This window comes from Chrysemys picta, chromosome 1, assembly GCF_011386835.1.
Source record: "Chrysemys picta bellii isolate R12L10 chromosome 1, ASM1138683v2, whole genome shotgun sequence".
NCBI classification, from domain to species: Eukaryota; Metazoa; Chordata; order Testudines; family Emydidae; genus Chrysemys; species Chrysemys picta.
Genome location: NC_088791.1, coordinates 339,101,372 through 339,121,807, shown reverse-complemented (window position 1 = coordinate 339,121,807; position 20,436 = coordinate 339,101,372). Strand labels below are relative to the sequence as shown.

General features: G+C 49.3%; 1 protein-coding gene across 5 annotated transcripts in view; it reads left to right on the top strand.

Moving 5' to 3' along the window:
- The window catches only part of MYO7A (myosin VIIA), a 179,747-nt gene that overhangs the window by 78,820 nt on the left and 80,491 nt on the right, over positions 1–20,436 (top strand). For all 5 annotated transcript variants that reach the window (XM_065581742.1, XM_065581741.1, XM_065581740.1 and 2 more), the window contains 6 exons: positions 9,326–9,510; positions 13,940–14,061; positions 16,298–16,440; positions 16,547–16,660; positions 17,833–17,986; positions 19,931–20,007. In XM_065581742.1, the coding sequence (XP_065437814.1) occupies positions 9,326–9,510; positions 13,940–14,061; positions 16,298–16,440; positions 16,547–16,660; positions 17,833–17,986; positions 19,931–20,007 (795 nt within the window). The remainder of the gene's footprint in view (positions 1–9,325; positions 9,511–13,939; positions 14,062–16,297; positions 16,441–16,546; positions 16,661–17,832; positions 17,987–19,930; positions 20,008–20,436) is intronic.

Below are 20,436 nucleotides of genomic sequence, written 5' to 3'. Positions count from 1 at the left end.
GAGACTGGGGTGCCCCTTTCTCATAGACTGGCTGCAGATACAGTCCAGGGGAGGGGATGTCTGAACAGCAGCATTCCTGGCAGGTTCAGGAAGTGGCGTTAATGGGCTTGTCCAGGCATGGGGGGGGGGAGGGAGAGGGAGAGGGGAAGGAAGAAGGCGATGATGCCTGGGTGTCAGCCCTAAAGGCAGGGCGGGATCCTGTGGTCGTTTTCTGGGAAGTGGAGGCCCTCGTGGGAAGAAAGTCCATCGAAATGTCCTGTCCCTAGTTTTACACGTGCGGGAAGGGCAAAGAGGGAGGCTCTTTTAGAGTGAGTCCGAGGAGGAAAAGCGACAGAGACAACAAACGGAAACCAAGAAGCAGGAAGCCAGAGGAGGGGAATACGAGGGTGCCACTGTGCCAGGAAGCCAGTCTCGTGCTGATGTGCACCTCTACAGCAGGAGTGCTGCTGGGCATGAGGCCTCCTAGAGCCCAGGGCTATCACGCCTGGGTGCAGCCCGCATCACCCGCTGCGCCCAGCCAGATGGCCCTGGCCTGGGCCCTGGAGAGGCTGGTGCCCCTATGAGCACCCGCCTAGCTCTGACCAGGGCACAAAAACTGTGAATGGCTGCTGATTTAGAGGTAGGAGTGGGTGGATCTCCTCCTGTGGGTTTCTGTGCAGCGGGGAGCAGGTCCCCTCTTTAACAGGAGATTGGTTGCTGAGTTCTGAGTGCTCGGTGGATGCTGGGTATCTGTGCCTCCAGCCAGCGCATTAACCTTTTATTAGATGTGCGAAATGCGGCCCCAGATATCTGTCTCTCATTAGGAGTTTATCCCCTAAGCAATGATGAATTTTTAATCTCTTTAACAACTCCAGGCTTGCAGCAGTCGCTGAAATACTGCACCGTTCCCTTAGCCATACACTGCTTCGGTTCTACAGCAAAGTGAGATGGCTGCTAGAGGAACGCACATCCCAAGATATCCCCAGAGCTGGGGAAGGAGACAAAGGGACTGGCACAGGCATGGACAGATGGGCAGTACAGCTGGGCCAGTCATTTGTAGCAACGAATTTATTCCATGAGCTTTGCCCCTGTTTCTGTTTGTGCGTTGTCTGCAAAAAGACTGCAGTGATATTTAGGCCAGGTCTCCGCTGCTGGTGCTCTCCCAGGACAGGAACACCACCTATATCTACATATGCATTCAGGAGCTTAATTTTAAGCATCAATTTTTTAAGATTTTGGTCAAAGATTTTAAAATCTGTTTGACCAACGAAGAGCAAAACAGATTGGCTTTTAGTTCTCACATCACTAAGGGTTTTTTTGGGGGGTGGGGGGGAGTGAGGTGGGTTGGACAGAGAGAGAGAGAAATTTTGACAGGTGAATAAACCATCCCTTTACATTCTCTATCACCATGGCAGAGGAAAAGTGAGTAGAGTGTCGGGAAGTGTGGCTGGGTGTTCTGTGAAACTGTATACGCCTCTGTGAATGGAGCCAAGGTGGTAGAGACCAACCCAGCAGGCAGCGGCTCCATGAGGTACAATTTGCTCTCCTCAGCCCAAAGTGATAGTACTCAGTATGGTCCGTGACAGGCCTGCGCTGTTTGAGGGTGTTCCTGGCACTGCTGAATCTTGCCATGAGGTTTCTGACAATCTGTGTCTTTCCCGGTTCAGCTGGCTGCGGGGGAAAGCTTCGCCACAACTTGGCGAAAGGCTTTTGTAGTCCTGCTCTAATGCAATATGTATTTTCCTTTTTCTCCTTCCTTCCTTTTTAACCCTAAGACTAACTGTGGTGGGAGAGTAAGTATAACACACACAGGTATCGAGCCACCTTCCATTGCCGCAATGCATTGTCATGTCATCCGCTGGCTCGCTCGTTGACGTTCACCATTTGTGGCGTTTCTCATTTGTCTTGCGCTGCTTTTCTGCTGCCCCGTGAATGCACCCAAACCATTATCCCTTCGGCTGCAGCGCTTTGCCACAATGACAGAAATGTGGCCTCGTCCTAGAAGAGCAAAGTATCGAGTCTGCGGATGTGATGCCAGGTGGACGGGGCTGTAACCAGCTATGTATAATAGCCCGGTTTGGAGGAAATAAGCAACCACGACAAAATGAAAAGGGTTATGCGAGCGCTGTTCTGCATGGCTCCTGCTTGTATGTGCTGAGAAAAACTGTGCTGAATAGCAGGGGTGTTTTATCTCGACACTGGGTTACTGAGCAGGGTTTTGTCTATCTGCTTCTGAATAGGGGTTGCTAAAGTGCAGGAGTATCTGGTCATGGTGTGACCCTGCATTCCCTGAGCAGCAAAAACTCCAGTTGAAGCCAAGACGAGTTTGGGGTGCTCTTGGAATCAGGAGCAGAGTGGATTTGTTACATGGCTAATGAAAATGTAGGTCACACGGGCAGTAACAAGTTTGCAGTGGAACAGCATTTCCTGGTGTAAAACCATTGGCTTTTGTAGAACCATCACTCATATGTACAGCCAAGCTGATCTTTACACCAAAACAGAGGGGCTTTACTCTTAACCAGACTTGGAAACGAGACTTGCAAATATTTTCTTGTAGCTGCCCTTTGGCCCATCATCAGTTCGGGGCCAAAGTCTTGAATGCTGTCAGCTGTTAAAATTGGGCAAGCTGTGTGTATTTGTCAACTAGGAACAAGTCAAACCAAGCTCATCTCTTGAGATAACACAGGAGTTTATGCTGACAGTCTCTCAATGATCACAAGGGAAAGGTCAGTGGGAACATCAAGAAAACATTCCTGCCACTAATGGTTAACTCCTTTAAAAAGATCTTTGGCCGTAGTCAGCGTCACGCATCTTGGCCAGTACAGACAAGTTACCACCAAAGGTTGGAATATGGGGATGTCACAAACTCACGCCAGGAGCAAAGTCAGTCTTTCTGAGAATGAGTGAAGAGAACACGAAGTGGGATATTTCTGCCTCTATGCACTGTTAAACATGTCCCTACAATTGCCTAGAAATGCCTTATAACTTGTAAATCTCACCAAGTTATGAAGCAGCATGAAAACCTCAGACATCTTTTAGGATGTGCTTTCAAATCCAGCCCAGGATTCAATCAGAGAGTTACTACCTTTTGTTGACTGTGAAATGAGTTTGGGGGTCCAGTCCAGCTTCCAGTGGGCAAGGGTTCCTATGACAAAAACCTCCACAGCTGGCACTAATTGGCAGCCCGATTGAAAGACTGAGCAGATGCCAAGGATTGAGTGGGCCATAGAGAGGGAACTACCCTCCCATGCCTAGAGATGGCCCTTCCAAATCAGGATTGAGGCACATTAGCAGGATTATGTTGGAGAAATTTGAACTGGGGCTGCCCATGCTGGTCTCTAGGTCTCTTAGTCCGGCCTTCTCAGGAGCAGTGGGCCAGTATGCTGTTTCAAAAGTGAGTAAAAATTCAAACTCACCCTATCTGCAACTTGCAACATATGTTAGCAAGAGAAAAGCTGGACTGTACCTTACTTTGTAATAGGGATCTTTAATTAATTGCCTGAAACAACCGCAAAAACATTCTTGCTCACTCCACGTAAGCTTAGGGTCAGTCACCTATTGGCTGTCTAAGAAAGCTGGCCACAATGGCTGCATTCCCAGGCAGCTCAACGCCCTGTTAAAGCCTAGTAGAGTTCTTTATCATGGATGCAGGGAGGTTTCCCATGGAATGGGCTACTTTGCTCCTCCCATCTGGTGATAGTAGAACATGCTGTTAAAAGGGTGTAAGGCATATTATTTTGGGCATTAAAATGACCAGCTCTTTCTTTGGATAGCGATTTCTAGGCTGTATTGGTCTTTTCATTACTTGAAATACACCAAATATAAAGGATTTTGACACTGATTGTGTCCTTGACCTTCGGCTTGGGATACATGACTCTTGTCCTGGTCTGTTATCTCTATAAACTGGATATTCTTCTTTGAGTAGTGTCCCTATGGGAACTCCACTCTAGGGATTTTCACATCCCAGCACCTAAGATCGTCAATTTTGGTAGCAGTGTCCATTTGGTCTGCACCTGCACTCTCCCTGTCTCGTGCTGTGCTCTCTTGCTATATAGCGCTATGTGGGCAAACCGCTCTCAGATCCTTCTCAACTGCTCTTGGCCTGAGACGGAGCCTTAGCAGAGCCCATTGACAGAGGTTCTACTTAGTGGGTTTTTTTACTAATTTTCCGTAGCAGTAATAGAGCTTCAGTTAGTGTTAATACTTCCTTCTTCTCTTTTCATTTCTTTCAAAAAAAAATATTTTTTTTTATTTTGCTTGTAGAATAGTTATCGCCTTAGTGTATGTTAGCTTTCTCTAGTTCTTCCCATTCGGGAAGTGAACCCTGAAAAGAGTATTCCTGACTTCTCCAGATTTAAACATTGCCTCTCGTGTCAGGAAGCCATTCCTGTCAGTGATGGCTATTCCCACTGCCTTCGCCCTCTTGGAGAGGGACACATGCCTCAGAAGTGCACGTTTTGTCTCAAATTAAAATCCAGAACCAGAAAGAGTCATGGGCTAAAATGTAGACTGCTCATGATGGAAAGCTCACGCCAACCAGCCTCCGGCCTTATGCCTGGGACCCCCCTTGGACAGCAGTCCCTGTTGAGAGAGAGTGATCCCATCAACATCTTTGGATGAAAACTCTCCAGTGACTTCAAAGAGGAAATCCTTGAATTCTTCTCAGAAAGTCTCAAAAAATAGGCCACAAGTTCTCCGAATAGGGAATCATCCAAAAGAAAAAGGTTCCTGCATGGTCAATAACCTCAGTGCCAACCAACCCATGACTAGATAACTATGAGGCTGCAGGATCCTCAAGTATTGGTACCACCAGTAAGTCTCCAAAGATTCTAAAAGGGTAGGCTCAAGCAGATCGTAACTCTCAGGAGAAAGGAGTGGCAAAGAAAAACCCAACTCCTCTAGAATGGCACTGACGGAGTCTTGTAGACAGTGGGTATTAAGTACACCAGCACCACAAAAGGCTACAGCGACATCTGCTGGCCATTCTGACACAGAGGGCCTCCGGTACCGATGACTCTCTCCACTTCAACGTCATCTACTCAGCTGACCTCAATGGTACCAATGGCTGTTCCGGTACTGCAGGAATTTCAGTTCCCCAAAGACTTGATGATCTCGGAGATGCTTGAATCACCCTTACTAGGCACCGACATAACCACGGTACAGCTTACACCCACGTCCCTGGACTTACATGTGCTATCGAGATATTCTACTCCACCATCTATGACTGCTCCACCCCTGTCAAGCGACGACAAGGAAGATGATGGGGATGACCTATACTCAGATCTCTTTAAGAGGGTAGTGGATTCCCTGTAAATCCCACTTGAAGAAGTCAAAGAGTCACAGCCTAAACTGCTTGACATCCTATAGACACCTTCATCAGCAAAGATTGCACTCACCATCAATGAGGCATTGCTTGATCTGGGGAAAACTATATAGCTGACACCAGCCACAATACCCCCAACGGGCAAAGAAGCGGACAAAAAATATGATGTGCCCTCTACAAACAGGGACTTTTTATTTTCTCATCCTTCCCCAAATTCACTGGTTGCCAATGCTGTTAATGAACGTTGCAGACAGCACCGCGCTAAAACAACACCATATAAGGACTGGAAGCGACTGGATTTATTTGGACATAAATCCTATTCTTCAGCGATCCTGCAATTTAGGATCGCTAACTATCAAGCCCTCGTGGCAAAATACAACCATACCAGTTATTCTAAATAACTGGTTTTCTAAATAACTGGGGGGGAGGGATAGCTCAGTGGTTTGAGCATTGGGCTGCTAAACCCAGGGTTGTGAGTTCAATCCTTGAGGGGGCCACTTGGGGATCTGGGGCAAAATCAGTACTTGGTCCTGCTAGTGAAGGCAGGGGGCTGGACTCGATGACCGTTCAAGGTCCCTTCCAGTTCTAGGAGATGGGATATCTCCATTAATTAAAATTAAATTAAACGCCTTTATTGAACACCTCCTGTCGGATCAGAGAGCAATTTCCGTGATCATTGCTGAGGGGTCAGCTCCTGGTGAGAACAGCATTGCAGGCGTCTCTGGATGCTGCAGATACAGCTGCTCGTTCCATTTCCACAGCAGTTGTCGTGAGGAGAGCGTCTTAGTTTCATCTCTCTGGCTTTCCCAGGGTGGTGCAAGCTATGGTGGAGAACCTCCATTTTGAGGGATGTAAATTGTTTGCACAAAGAACTGACAAATCCTTACACACATTAAAATATTCTAGGATCACATTATGTTCTCTGGGTATTTACATTCCTGCCCAAAGAAGGAGATGTAGTAAGTGCCAGATGGCACAGAGATCTTGGCCCTACTGACTTTCCCTCTCCCCAGAGAAATTATGATCCTCAAAGGAACAGACAGGGATTACAAAAATGGAGACCAACAGCCCCACAGTCATCAACATCACAATCTTCTACATCCAAACAACAATTTTGATGCATTGGTTAAGGCCCCAAGCTATTACCCCAGTCTCATTTGCTCCAACAACACGAACATCTCCACCAATTTTGATGACGGATGCATTCCTAATGGGATGGGGAGCCCACTTGGACACCTACACAGTTCAGGGCAAATGGTCCCCTCTTGAATCCACACTACATATCAACTTACTAAAGCTGAGAGCAGTCAGGAACACAGGCTCACACTTCCCACCAGTGATCAAAGACAAACATGTAAAGATTTTGACAGACAAGATTGCATGTATAGCCTACATAAACCACCAGGGAGGAGCAAGATCACCTTCCCTGTGTGCCGAGGCAGTGGAACTGGTGCATTCATCAGCAGATCGGCAACTCAACAACTTGCCTCCTGGGCATACAGAACAGTACAGTGGATATTCTCAGCGGAAAATTTTCCAAAGATCATGAATGGGAAGTTGACACTACCATCCTTCACAGCTTATTCATACATTGGGGAACTCCAAAGATAGACCCGTTTGCCACAGCCAAGAACAAGAAACGCTCCCAATTCTGCTCCAGAATAGACCTGGGTCACCGTTCTCTCAGAATGCTTTTCTGCTCAGATGGAACAGACATCTCTTATGGGCCTTTCCACCAATTCCACCAATATCCAAAGTGATATTCAAGATAAAGCAAGAAAAGGCCAGAGTTATTCTTATAATTCCAACCTGGCCAAGACAGACGTGGTTTCTGAACCTTTTTCATCTGGTGACTTGTCCACCAATTACTTTCCACCCCGTTACTCATCTTCTTTCTTAAGATGCAGGCTTGATCCATCACCCAAATCTGCAAGTTCACTGGCTCAAAGCATGGCTCCTTGATGGTTCCAGAGCTTAGAAATGAACTGTTCTGAGGACGTGAAGGAAGTACTGTTACCTAGCAGAAAAAATAACTACCCGTCACATATACATTTAAAAATGGAAGAGATTCCAACTCTGGTGTGATGCAAGACAGATTACTTCTACATCCACTTTGCTACCGATTGTGCTTGACTGCATCCTAAGCGTAAAGAAATCAGGCCTATCTCTAAACTCGGTAAACGTGCATCTCGCAGCCATTAACACTTTCCACCGGAAGACAGATGATCATTCGGTGTTTGCTCATCCTACAACAAAAAGATTGCTTAAAGGTATGGGTAACTTCTACCCTCCAATCAAAGACTCCGCACCAGTATGGGACCTTAATCTTGTCTTAAACTGCCTTATAAGATCACCCTTTGACCCTAGGGCCACTTGCTCACTTCCACATCTCTCTACGAAAACCACATTCCTAGTGGCCATCACGTCAGCTCAGAGAGTGGGAGAAAGAGGGGCCTTAATGGCATACCCTCCTTTAAAATTTTATTAAAGGACAAATCACATTGTGACCGCATCCCAAATTCCTACCAAAAATACCTTTAGCCTCCTCCCCTCTGCTTTGGGGTTCTTCCGTATGAGCTCTGCGGTAGGGAAGGAACTGAGGGCAGTTTGCCTGCACAGCACTATATAACAGCAAAGCACAGCGCAAGATGGGGAGAGCACATGTGCAGGCCAAACGGACACTGCTACCAAAAATCTCCGATCTGAGGTGCAGGGACGCGAAGACACCTAGAGTGGAGCACCCATAGGGACACACATCTCGAAGAACCTCAATTACTGCACAAGGCGAGTAACCTTTTCTTCTCCAGCCAATTAGCTTCCTTGGCCAGCAGGCATTAAGCCCTAGGAGAAGCCCGCTAGAAATGAATCACAAGAGCTAGAGATTGCAAAGGATTGTACTGCCCAAGGGTTAGAAACCATTCTGCCCTTCTGAATGCCAGTCGGTGCAGCACTTCTTAAATTGCAGTAGGCCCCTTCAGTTAGAGAGGCTGCACTGAGGTGCCAGCAGTTAACCTTGTCACGATCACTCACGCTCATCTTAGGATACGCAACCTGGATCACGGTCAATTCCTATAACTGGTTTCATGTAAGGGGCCATGGTGCATGGGGGGGAGAAAGAAGATGCACCTTGAACAGGGCTGTCTAGAGGCATTATGCCCTTGTAATTATACTCTTCCGAGGCACTAAGGGGGAACTTGGTGAGAAGCGGCAGCCTTTAATGAGCTGCAATCTGTCTGCAGTGTTGCCTGGAGTCACCAGCACAAACAGGGAGTGAGCCTGTGGGATCCTTGCCCCCAGACACTCCTCTTTTGGGGCCACTAGCTTTGACAGCCATGCTACCATGTCCCCCCTGTTTGACTTCCCCAGCACCTCCTGCCAAATGAAGGCTGCTATCAGCGTGACTGTGCAGAGGGAGGGGCTGCTTGCACCCTCTTCCTCCTCTGCCGCCCCCATGACATCTCCAAAGGAGTATCACAAAAGGAGGGTCATAGGAAGGTGACAAAGGTCCCCAGGGAGTAGCTGTCCAATATCACAGCCCAGCTCCAGGCTCCTGAGTGATTTGTGGTAGAGATGGATCAAAGGCCTTTTCTGTGACATACCTTTATTATTTGGGCTGTTTGTCAAATTTTAAACAGGGCTACAACAACACTGCAAACAACTGTATTATTTGGGCAGTCCAGGCAGTGGTCCCTCATAATGCACCTGACAGATGTGGGTCTCTGGTGGCTCTGACCATGTTTGTTGAAGAGATGGTCCCATGTTGAAAACCCGGATCTAAACTTCACAGTGATTGAAATCTGGCTCGGAGTTTTGGGTTGGTTTGTGTTGATTTGCACAGTTGGGGCTTTTGCTTCATTTTGACTCCAGAATTCACCCTGTAAATGGCTTTTTGAAATGAGCAGCGCCTTTCCGGTGGCTGTTGAAAATCCCGGTCTTGTTTTGCCTTTGCCTTTGGTCCTGGGTGTCAAAGCTGCTCGGATGGGGCGCCTTGTCCCGATAAACCTCTTTGTGCTTCTCCTCTAGACGTATACAGGTTCGATATTGGTGGCAGTGAACCCCTACCAGCTGTTACCTATCTACTCCCCAGAGCAGATACGGCTGTACACCAACAAAAAGATTGGGGAGATGCCCCCCCACATCTTCGCAATAGCTGACAACTGCTACTACAACATGCAACGCAACAACAGGGACCAGTGTTGCATCATAAGGTGGGTTTGTGAATGCAGGGTCGGTCAAGCCTTGTTTTTAACATTCCAAGTGATAGGCCTTCTACCACTTCCTTTGGTAATTATTCCACAGGCTAATCAAGGTGAATCTCAGGATGTTTTCTCTGATATCCACCTTAAACTTTCTCTTTAATTTCATCCCATTATTCCTAGGGTGACTATACATGCAGAGATCTATAGCTTTGAAGACCACAAAGGCCCATTATCTTCACCCAGTCTGACCTCCCGCATAACACAGGCCATAGAATTAATTACACCCAGAAATTCCTGCCTCCAGCCATAACGTACTCCATAGCTAAGCTGTCTAACCACCTGCTTTGGAGCAGTACCTTGCTCCCGAGTAGGTCGGCTGAAATCCGTGGGACTACCAGCACTGTAAGACACTGCCCAGTATGAATTAGAGTGGCAGAATCAAGCCCTCCCTCAGGTGCTGTGAAACTCTTTTTGTGGACCTGATCTCAATAGAGAGATGGTCAGGCAGACAATCTCCCCTCCTTCTCCCCACAGATCCCCTCCCCTCCTATCAGGGCCGGCTCTAGGTTTTTTGCTGTCCCAAGCAAAAAAAGTTTTGGCTGCCCCCCGTCCCAGCCCTGGGCTCCTTGCTGCACCCCCCTGCCACCCCAACCCTGGACTCTCCCTTCCCCCACCCCGATCCGCACCCCTCTGCCGCCCCAGCCCTGGGCTCTCCCCCCCCCACCTCCCTGCTGCCCCAGCTCTGGGCTCCCCCCCACCATTGTCCCACACACACACCTCCTGCCACCCCAACCCTGGGCTCTCCCCTCCCCCCCGGCCCGCACCCCCCTGCCACCCCAGCCCTGGGCTCTCACCCTCCCACCCACACACCCCCGCTGCCCCAGCTCTGGGCTCTCCCCTACTCCCCCCACCATTGCCCCCCCACACACCTCCTGCCGCCCCAGCCCTGGGCTCTTTCCCCCCCCGCCACCTGCACCCTCCTTCCGCCGCAGCCCTGGGTCACTGGTAACTCGCTCCCATGGCAGGTCATTCAGCAGGAATTTTGGATGTGCACAGAACACAGACAGGATTGGTTCCCATATGGTTACAGAACTGCAGTAAAGTGGAACAATTTTCAGCTTGTGTGATTGGAGGATATCTGGATGCATATTATAAGATTGTCTTACATAAATGAGGAAAAGTTGAGGTGCCTTTATTATTCTTTTGTTCCACTCTTTCTTTCTATGGGGAATTTGCCAATGCAATATCAATGTCTTCCTTTTAAACAAAACAAACAAACAAAAGGCAATGGCTGTTGAAAATAGCAATTCCAGTCCTAATAACCACTGGGAAGCATTTCTTGCTCAATTTTATCCTACTTTTTCTACAGCAAGTTACAGTGGATCAGTATATTTGATTTGGGAGAAATGAAGTAACAGCTGCCCAAACTGAGCTTGAGCACTCCTGAATTTTGAGGTGTTCAAATCTGGAAGAGGGGTGCTTGGGGGGGGGCTGTGGCGCTGCGGGGGAGCACGGCAGCATGTATGCTGGTCTGAGTGGCACAATAAGGGGGTTGGGGGGCTGGAGAACGGGTAGCGGGTTCCGGGGGGTGGGGGACGGCAGTCAAGGAACAGGGAGCAGGGGAGGTTGGATGGGGCGGAGGTTCGGGGGGGGCAGTCAAGGGCAGAGAGAAGGGGGGGTTAGATGGGTCAGGGGTTCGGGGGGGGGGCAGTCAGGGGACAGGCAGCAGTTGGATAGGCATGGGAGTCCCAAGGGTTTGTCAGGGGACAGGTAGGGGGTGGAGTCCTAGGGGGGAAGTTGGGGGTGGTCTCAGGAGGGGGCAGTTGGGGACAAGGACCAGTGGGGCTTAGATAGGGGGTGGGGTCCTGGGGGGGGCAGTTGGAGCAGGGGTTCCGGGACAGGGAGCAGGGGTGTTGGATGGATTGGGGTTTCTGTGGGGGGGCAGTTGGAGGGAGTGGATGGTGGCAGGGTGGGGCTACCCTCCCTCCCCATGGAGTGTCCTATTTTTGGCATGTTAAAATATGGTATCCCTACTCACAGTGCAGCTCTCCATTCACAGCAGCATGAGGTCTCAGCTACCTCACTCCCTCCCCCCCTTTCCTGTTGCTAGTGGCCGAGGGAATGCTGGGAAATGTAGTTCTTTCCCTGCTCCAGGGCTGGCTCTATAGGCAGGGAGCTAACCAAGGAACTACAGCTCCCAGGGCCCCCTGTTGGTTCTCAGCTCCCAGGCTGGATCCCTGCTGCCCCTGCAAATGGTCTGCCCCAAGCACGTGCTTGCTTTGCTGGTGCCTAGAGCCGCCCCTGCCTCCTAGTTACGCTCAAATGGATTGTCTGCAATAGCATCAGAGCCCCATGGCATCTATATAGGGTTACCATTCGTCCGGATTTACCCGGACATGTCCTCCTTTTTGTGCTAAAAATAGCATCCGGGGGGAATTTGTAAATCACTCAAAATGTCCGGGATTTCCCCCCTCCCCGGCAGAGCAGAGCGAGTGGCTGGGAGGGCTGCAGGAAAGTCCCGGGCTGGACTCCGGAGCAGCTGTAGAGGAGCCGGATCCGCCCTGCATTCTGAGCCGGCAGCTCTCCCCTGCAGCCCGGTCCGGCAGCACTGTGCAGGGCCAGGGACCGGGTTGTGTGTTGTGCTGGGGAGCGCAGCCACGTGTCCGGCTCGCACAGAGCCCAACACCCTGTTCTGAGCAGCAGGGTAAGGGGGCCAGGGGGCAGGAGAAGGGGCAGGGAGGTTCTGGAGGGGGCAGTCAAGAAACGGGGGGGGGGTCGGGAATTCAGGGGGGGGCTTTTGGGGGGGAGTGGAGAAAGTTTTGGGCAGTCAGGGTACAGGTAGGGGGTAGGGTCCTGGGGGGCAGTTGGGGGGGGGTCTTAGGAGGGGGCAGTTAGGGGACAAGGAACAGGGAGTCTTAGGTAGGGGGGGGTTCTGGAGGGCAGTTAGGAGCAGGGGTCCCAGGAGGGGGCAGTCAGGGGACAAGGAGCGGGGGGGGGGGGGTGGGGGGCTGGGAGTTCTGGGGGGGGCTGTCAGGGGGCAGGAGTGGGGAGAGGGATCGGAGCAGTCAGGGGACAGGGAGCAGAGGGGTTTAGATGGGTTGGGAGTTCTGGGGGGGGGCTGTCAGGGGGTGGGGAGTGGTTGGATGGGGCGTGGGAGTCCCAGGGGTCTGTCTGGGGGTGGGGGTGTGGATAAGGGTTGGGGCAGTCAGGGGACAAGAGGCAGGGAGGCTTAGATAGGGAGTGGAGTCCTGGGGGGCAGTTAGGGGCAGGGGTCCCAGGAGGGGGCAGTCAGGGGACAAGGAACGGGGGGAGGGTTGGAGGTTCTCGGGGGGGCGGGAAGTGGGAGGGGCAGGGGCAGGGCTAGGGTGGGGCTCCTCCTGTCCTCTTTTTTGCTTGCTGAAATATGGTAACCCTACATCTATAAAAATGGCTTCCATGGAAGTGTAATGTTTTAGATGTACAGAGTGTATTCGTAGCTGTCTCTTAATGCAGTTCGGCAGCTTGAAACAAGACAGAGAACTTGCTTCACTTGGCCAACTAGCTGTCCTCTGAACACAAGCAAGTTTCTCTGATCCAAACTGATTCCTCTGTCGTCTTGATGTTTACACTCTCCGAAGGCTATAATGCTGGACTGAATTTGCTTATCGATAAGGTTATAATTCTGTCACGGAGGTCATGAGTTCCCTGACTCTCTGGGATGTCTTCTGGGGCAGGGCTGGAGCAGCTGTCAGTCCAGGGGCCGCCGGAGCAGGGGCTGCTGGAGCAGGGACCACCAGAACAGCTGACCGGCAGCCAGCCCAGCCCTGGGGCCGCCGGAGCAACAGCTGGGGTTGGGTCAGCCCCTGCCACAGGAGCAGCAACGGGGCTGGAGCAGCTGCAAGCCTCAGCAGTGCTCTCTTTGCCCCGGCTCAGGAACAGGTCAGAGGCTTCTGTGAATTTTTGTTTACTGTCCCTGACTTTTACTAAAAATACCTGTGACGGAATCATAGCCTTACTTATCGACGGTGTTCAAACTGGGCATGGGCCTGACCCCAACCTTAAGATACAGGCCCCATCGAACTTTGGGTGGCGCTCCTAATCCAAAATCAAATCTGGATCCTAAGCCTGCAGTGGATTCCTATCCCCGTGATAGGCCATACAATATCCCCAGAACCAAATATGAATTACGTTGGGAGTGTTCTATGGTCTGTATTAGACAGGAGGTCAGTGTTCTATGGCCTGTATTAGACAGGAGGTCATCGTGGTCCCCTCTGGTCTTGGAATCGAGGAATCTGTGAATACATGTAAGTTTAGGGTGTTTGAAATCCAAATGTAGAGTCCACCTGTACTAGAAACACATGCCTCAAGATTTCCAGCCTGTTTGTTGAATGCAGAGCCAGGGCCCTGGCAGTGGGGAGACAGGGCATTTACTCACGTGCATTCCTTTCAACTTGTACAGTGGCGAGTCTGGTGCAGGGAAGACGGAGAGCACTAAACTGATCCTGCAGTTCCTGGCTGCTATCAGCGGGCAGCATTCCTGGATTGAGCAGCAGGTGCTGGAGGCAAACCCCATTTTAGAAGGTGAGCCTTGAAAAGACGGTGGGTGGAGGGAAACACGTCTGCTAAAATTAAACTGCATTTCCCACCTACAGCGAGAGCCAGAATTGCATGAGCTCAACACCCGCCACTGGGATCAGACTTTTAAAAGAGCTCAACCCTAGAGCTGTTCAGAAAATAGATTTTCCATCTTGTGAAAAAAAAAAAAGATTTCACCATTTTTCTCCTCCCCAGTTGGAACAAAATGCCAAAACGCTGAAATTTTTACTAACTGAAATTCCATGACAATGTCATTTCAGGGCAATCAAAACATTTTGTTTTGATAAATTCACAGCTTTTCGTTTTGATTTCAACCCTTTTTTCTTTTAAAAAAATGTTCATATAAAAATATATAATAAATATATAAAATAAATAAACATCTAAACAAAAAGCAGTTTAGAAACAGAAAATCAAAAGGGTCAACATTTTCAAAATGTTGTTTTTTCCAAAAAAATTTCCTAAATGAAATATAGTCAAAATGCGTACAGTTTTGAAAAAAAAATAAAGGGGGTTATCTGTGTGCTGCTTCTGGTGCAGAAATGGGCACTGTGTGCTCTTCTTAACATCTGTCACCATCATGACGTAGACACTCTGCTCAGCTAACAGCTGTGAAGGTTTTGCTTGGTAACGATTCCGTACAGCACCTTCCACTGGTTTCCCTCCCTGGTTAACATGAGCCTGCGTTTAATTTGATCAACGCCTCAGAACCAAATGCTTTGTAGTAGAAAAAACAATCATAGCAATCCCACCTTGTGCTTTGATCAGTTTTGAACACTTTAAGCTGCTTGTACAGTAATAGCTTTCTGGTTCTAGAAAGCTGCTGTGGAATGAATGTGGAGAGCCAGAATTCTGAATGAGGCAGGAGGAAAAAACAAACGAGTTCAAGGAAGATTCAAGCCATAAGGAAGGCCACATTGTCAGCCCCGTATTTACATAGGTGAGCAGGGACTCCCATGAATAGTCTGGCGCTACTTTTGTGAGTTGACTGCTCCCTGCCATGAATACGGACTCACAAACTTGCCCAGGCATCATTGAGAACATTGGGCAAGATTCCAATGTCCTTACTCAATAGTACTTTACTTCAAAAGGAGTCAATAGGAGTTCATTACTAAACTAGAGCAAGGGTCCCAGAATCTGGCCCGCTGTTACTGAGATTCTAAAACACTGCCAGGTGCCCTGCCAGCAGTGCTAGGCACCCTGGTGGACAGGCATATAACAAGATCAACGGCTTATTTCAGTGGGGAACAGACTTGATCGAATGAAGTAATAAGACTTAGAGGGGAGTTTTGTCTGTCTAGGAGATTCAGCATTGGGCCTTTAATTTGTGGGTTAAACTAATTATCTTTCCGAAGTTACAGTAGAGGCTTGAAGCTGTTAGAAAAAGAGCATTATTGTAACGGCCTACCCAGGACTGAACTTGATGGAACGCCTGTGGAGTTACCCTTGTTAGACCAAGTGGTGGAGCTCGGTGCTAACCTCCCACTCGAACGTGACATATGACAAATTATTTTAATAGGTGCTCTTTTTATGGGGATATCTGTAGCCAAAATTCAGAAAAAGCCTTTCTTTCATGGTTGTAAGAGGTCAGTGTGATTTTCCGTTCGGGTTTCTATGTATATAGATCTTGCTGTGATCTGGAGGATGCATTTTGTTTGCGGCCTATATTCCTTAAATTAATATCTGAATTAATTAATCTCTCTAATGTGCTGATTTGTATTGTTTGTTGAACATGGGCGCCCTCTGGTGGTTGGTGTAGCAGCTGCACATGTCCATGGATGACCCACCATTCCTTTCTGTCCCACAGGCCAAATCGTAGTCTCATGTTCTTATCCTCCTCCACCTCACCGCTTGCAGTCTCCCCCTTTTGACCCTTACCCCACTAAAGTCTATCCAAAATGCTGCTGCCAAAATAATCTCTCTCACCCGTCACTTAGCTCAGATCACCCCCCTTGTCTTGAGCTGATAAATGTCTCTTCCTTCACACTGTCTCCTATGCAACCCCCTTCTGGGAGGAGTTCCCCATAAACATCCCCATTTTCTCTGCCCTGGGTTGGATTGGGATTTATGACCCACAGATGAAAAGCTGTGCAACCTGGTACCAATCCTCTGAGCCATCCTTGCTCCATTTTGTGTCTTGTTTTTGTTGCCCTAGACCAAACAGATTCCTTCCTGAGTCTGGGTACAGATCTCACCTCGGCCGTATTGTGTTGCTTATTCACAGCTTTTGGAAACGCGAAGACGATTCGTAATGACAACTCCAGCCGATTTGGTAAATACATCGACATCCATTTCAACAAGAGGGGAGCCATCGAAGGGGCAAAGATTGAGCAGTACCTGCTGGAGAAATCTCGAGTCTGCAGACAGGTGAGGCAGTTGAGAAAAGGCAGGGCTGTGTATTGGTCTTTCCTTTCTTTGGCTATCAGCAGGCTCATCGTCCTAGTAGAACTGATTCCTTCCTCTTCTGCTCCAGGCCCAGGATGAGCGGAATTACCATGTATTTTACTGTATGCTGAAAGGAATGACACCAGAACAGAAAAAGAAGCTGGGTCTTGGGAAAGCCACTGATTATAACTACCTCGCTATGGTAAGAACAGCAGAGCAAGATCTTGGGGAGCACTGCTTGGGCCTTGTGACTTTTCCTGATTATCTCTGTATATAAGGGAGTTACAAGCAGAGCTGCGAGAAATGTTCCCTAACCTGAAACCGTGTGGGACCCACATGGGAGCTTTGAGATTTGTTGCAGACTTGAGATCCAGCCTAGAGGTCTGTGGTAGCTCTTTGCTCCTACAGGAGTGAGCCCCACAGCCTTAGATTAGCCGCTGAAGGCGTCCTGTCTCCTGCACGTCAGGGCGTCTCTACTTCCATTTCTCCTGAGGAGTGGGGCGGTTGAGGTGCTGTTTTTAGGTATGCTCAGCCCAGACCATTTAACGTTGATTTGGAAATGAGGGCCGAGACCTTCAATGTGACGTGATGTTCTAGCAGAAAGCAGTGGAATGAGTGGAGACCAGGGCTGATGAGCATGCAGTGATCCGAGTTCTGAGGAGGTGTGCTGCTGCAGTCTGCCCTAGCTGGAGATTTCTCAGGGCTGTGCTTTGAAGCCCAAGTAGATTTCACCGCCATAACCCAAGTGGGAGGTGGCAAAGACAGGTATAATCAAGTTATCACCAACATGGGTGAACAGTTGGAGATGGTGGAAAGTGTTCCTTGCAGCCCAGCATCAGTGAGGAGTCCAGAAGGGGAGGACTCCTGTACTGCCGTCTGTCTTGACCATTTGTGGCCATGTGTCCCAGACTTCTGACATGTTTTCTTCTGTCACTATCTTGCTAGGGTTTAACATTGGTCAGCCCTTCTCCATCCACGGGGGGAGGGATAGCTCAGTGGTTTGAGCATTGGCCTGCTAAACCCAGGCTTGTGAGCTCAATCCCTGAGGGGGCCATTTAGGGATCTGGGGCAAAAATCTGCCATGGGATTGCTCCTGCTTTGAGCAGGGGGTTAGACTAGATGATCTTCTGAAGTCCCTTCCAACCCTGATATTCTATGATTCATATGCTGATCTCAGTCAGACACAGGGATAGATGGATGGCAGTGGTGTCGTTGCAGGTCTGTTTGGACAATACTTTTGTAGAATACTTACAGTAGGGCCAACTCCAGAGGTCCATAGTCAGCTTTCATTCATTCATTGCTTAGAAAATGCCCATGGACTTCAGCGGAAACTTAGCTGAGTGAGAACACTGTGTCACTGTCCTTCCTTCCCAGGGTAACTGCACTACCTGTGATGGCAGAGACGACAGTAAGGAGTATGCAAACATTCGCTCTGCAATGAAAGTCCTGATGTTCACTGACACTGAGAACTGGGAGATCTCAAAGCTTCTGGCAGCCATATTGCATATGGGGAATTTGCGGTATGAAGGTAAGTGGAAAATTGTTGCATAATTAAATGCTGAACTAACTCGGATGCTGATACATTGTCCAGGTGCCACAGCCAGTGAGATAACCAAAATACCTAGCTCTTGTCTAGTATTTTTCACCTGTTGCTCTCAAAGTGCATTACAAAGGAGGTCAGTAGCATTATCCCTGTTTTACAGATGGGGAAACTGAGGCACAGGGAGGGGAAGTGACTTGCCCAAGGTCACCCAGCAGGTCAGTGTCAGAGCCAGGAAGAGAACCCAGATCTCCTCACTCCCAGGCTAGTGCCCTGCCCACTAGCCCACACTGCCTAAAGACAGAGTCTCTGCCCAAAGAGCTTGCCGCTGGAATTGAATGTGTACCTTGAATTTCATACATACTGAGCTCCCCAAATTGTGCTTGATGTAAGTGGGAGCAGCAAGTGTTCAGCACCTCTGAAAATCAACCTGGAGCAGTCTGTCTAGCTGCCTACCCCAGGAACATCTGTGGTCCTTAATATAATGGTATCTGACCACCTTACAATCTCTAATCGGGGGTATCAAACTCATTCCATATGGCTGGCCTGATCCGATACCCTACCATTTGGCATGGGCCACATTCAGCAGAAGTGATTCAAATAGAATTGGATGAATATAAACCATGTTGGCAATTGCTTTCATTTATTGTATGCCCCTCCAGTGCCCCTTAAATGCTATCATGTGGTTCTAAACCTGTATGTGAGGTCCTGCTGGATTGCCATGCCGGAGTCTGGACTATGAGCATGTAATTTGTAGATTGCACCCCAGTGTGTTGTGCTCTATCTCCCCCAGGTGGAACCTGCTGGCACGCACTAAATGTTCCTTAGTGTCCTGTTTGAAACAGGACTACATCAATGCACACTAGCTGGGTCTACACGGGGCAGTTAGAGTGAAGCATGCTGGTGCACTCTACAAATCACACCCCTGTTGTGAGGACTCTGGGGTTGCATAGACAAGCCCACAGATCCCTGGAGAGTCGGCGGGCCGGATGAAACTGTTCGTCTGGCTGGATCCGGCCTATGGGTCGTACGTTTGACACCCTGACCTAGTGTATTGATCCTCAGAAACCCCTCTGAGGCAGAGCAGTGCTGTTATCCCATTTGCCACATGAAGGACTGAGGCACAGAGAGACTAAGGGTAACACTTTCAAAAATGCCTCTGTCTTATTTTCAGAAGTGACTTAGGCACTTAGGAGCCAAAACCCCGCTGACAGTCAATGGGATTTACTCACTGAAGTGCCTAAATCACTTTTGACAATGAGATTTAGGCTCCTAAATCAGTTAGGCATTGAGAGTCTGAGCCCCGCCACTACACCTAAATACCTTTAAAATCTGGGCCTAAGTGACTTGCCCTAGGGCCAATAGGAAGTCTGTGTCAGAGCAGGGATTTTAACTAAGCCCAAGGCTAATGTGCTGACTATCAGACCATCTTTCCTCTCCTTTTTTAAGGCCCTGTTGTGCCTGGCTAGCATGTGGGTGTGACGGGGGTGGTGCCTTTCCCCTACCCTGAGCCACTTTCTTAAGGGTCAGGCACTTCTGAAGCCCCCCCCCCCATCTCTTTTGGGCAGTGGGGAGGAGGCGGGATCATGGTCTTGCCTCCCTCTGCATGGGCACCATGGAATGGGACCATTGCAGCTTAGGAAATGAGCCTCACCCCAGAAGGGCGAAGGGGTGTAGCAGCAAAGTCCTGCATCAGGAGCTACAAGAGGAGTTTGGCCTCCTCACCCCGAGGGATGGTGCAGCTCGTCACCGTCCCCAGCTGAGCCATACGTTACAAGCTTCTGATCTAATCCGTCCTTTGAGACTGACTGTGGGTGTACGGTGCGCGTGGCAGTCAGAAGGGGTCAGGGAGCGCTCTGTAACCTAGATGAAAAGGGACTGACCACACAGGCAGCTTCTGCACATGTCTTCTCTGTGACTTTCCCCATGCAGCACGGATGTATGATAACCTGGATGCCTGCGAGGTTGTTCGCTCTGCGTCGTTAATCACTGCGGCTTCGTTACTGGAGGTCAGTTGCTCTTCTGTCATATTACCTTGTTTGTTTCTTCCTGGAACTGCTTATTCCTTATATTATGATAGTGCCCAGAGACCCTGGTCTAATCAGGACTCATTGTGTAGGGCGCTGTGCGAACAGAAGTAGAAGCAGTCTCTGCTCATGAAGGACGTAGAGAGCCTAATTGCCATTTGTGATCCAGCTGCTTTACCCTATTCTGGCAGCATAAAGTGGGTGTACACTGATTGAAACCTCTCTCTGGGGAGAACCCCAGGCATAAGGAGGTTCCCCTGGTGACATATACTTGCTGGAATGGCCCACACCTTTTGTAGCTCCGACCACTGGGCTCCTGGCCCCTAGAGTGCGATGCATAGGTTAGAGCAGCCCTGAGGCTGCTCTCATTTACATCAAGGGTTGGGCATGCCCCTGGCAAGATTGAGACTA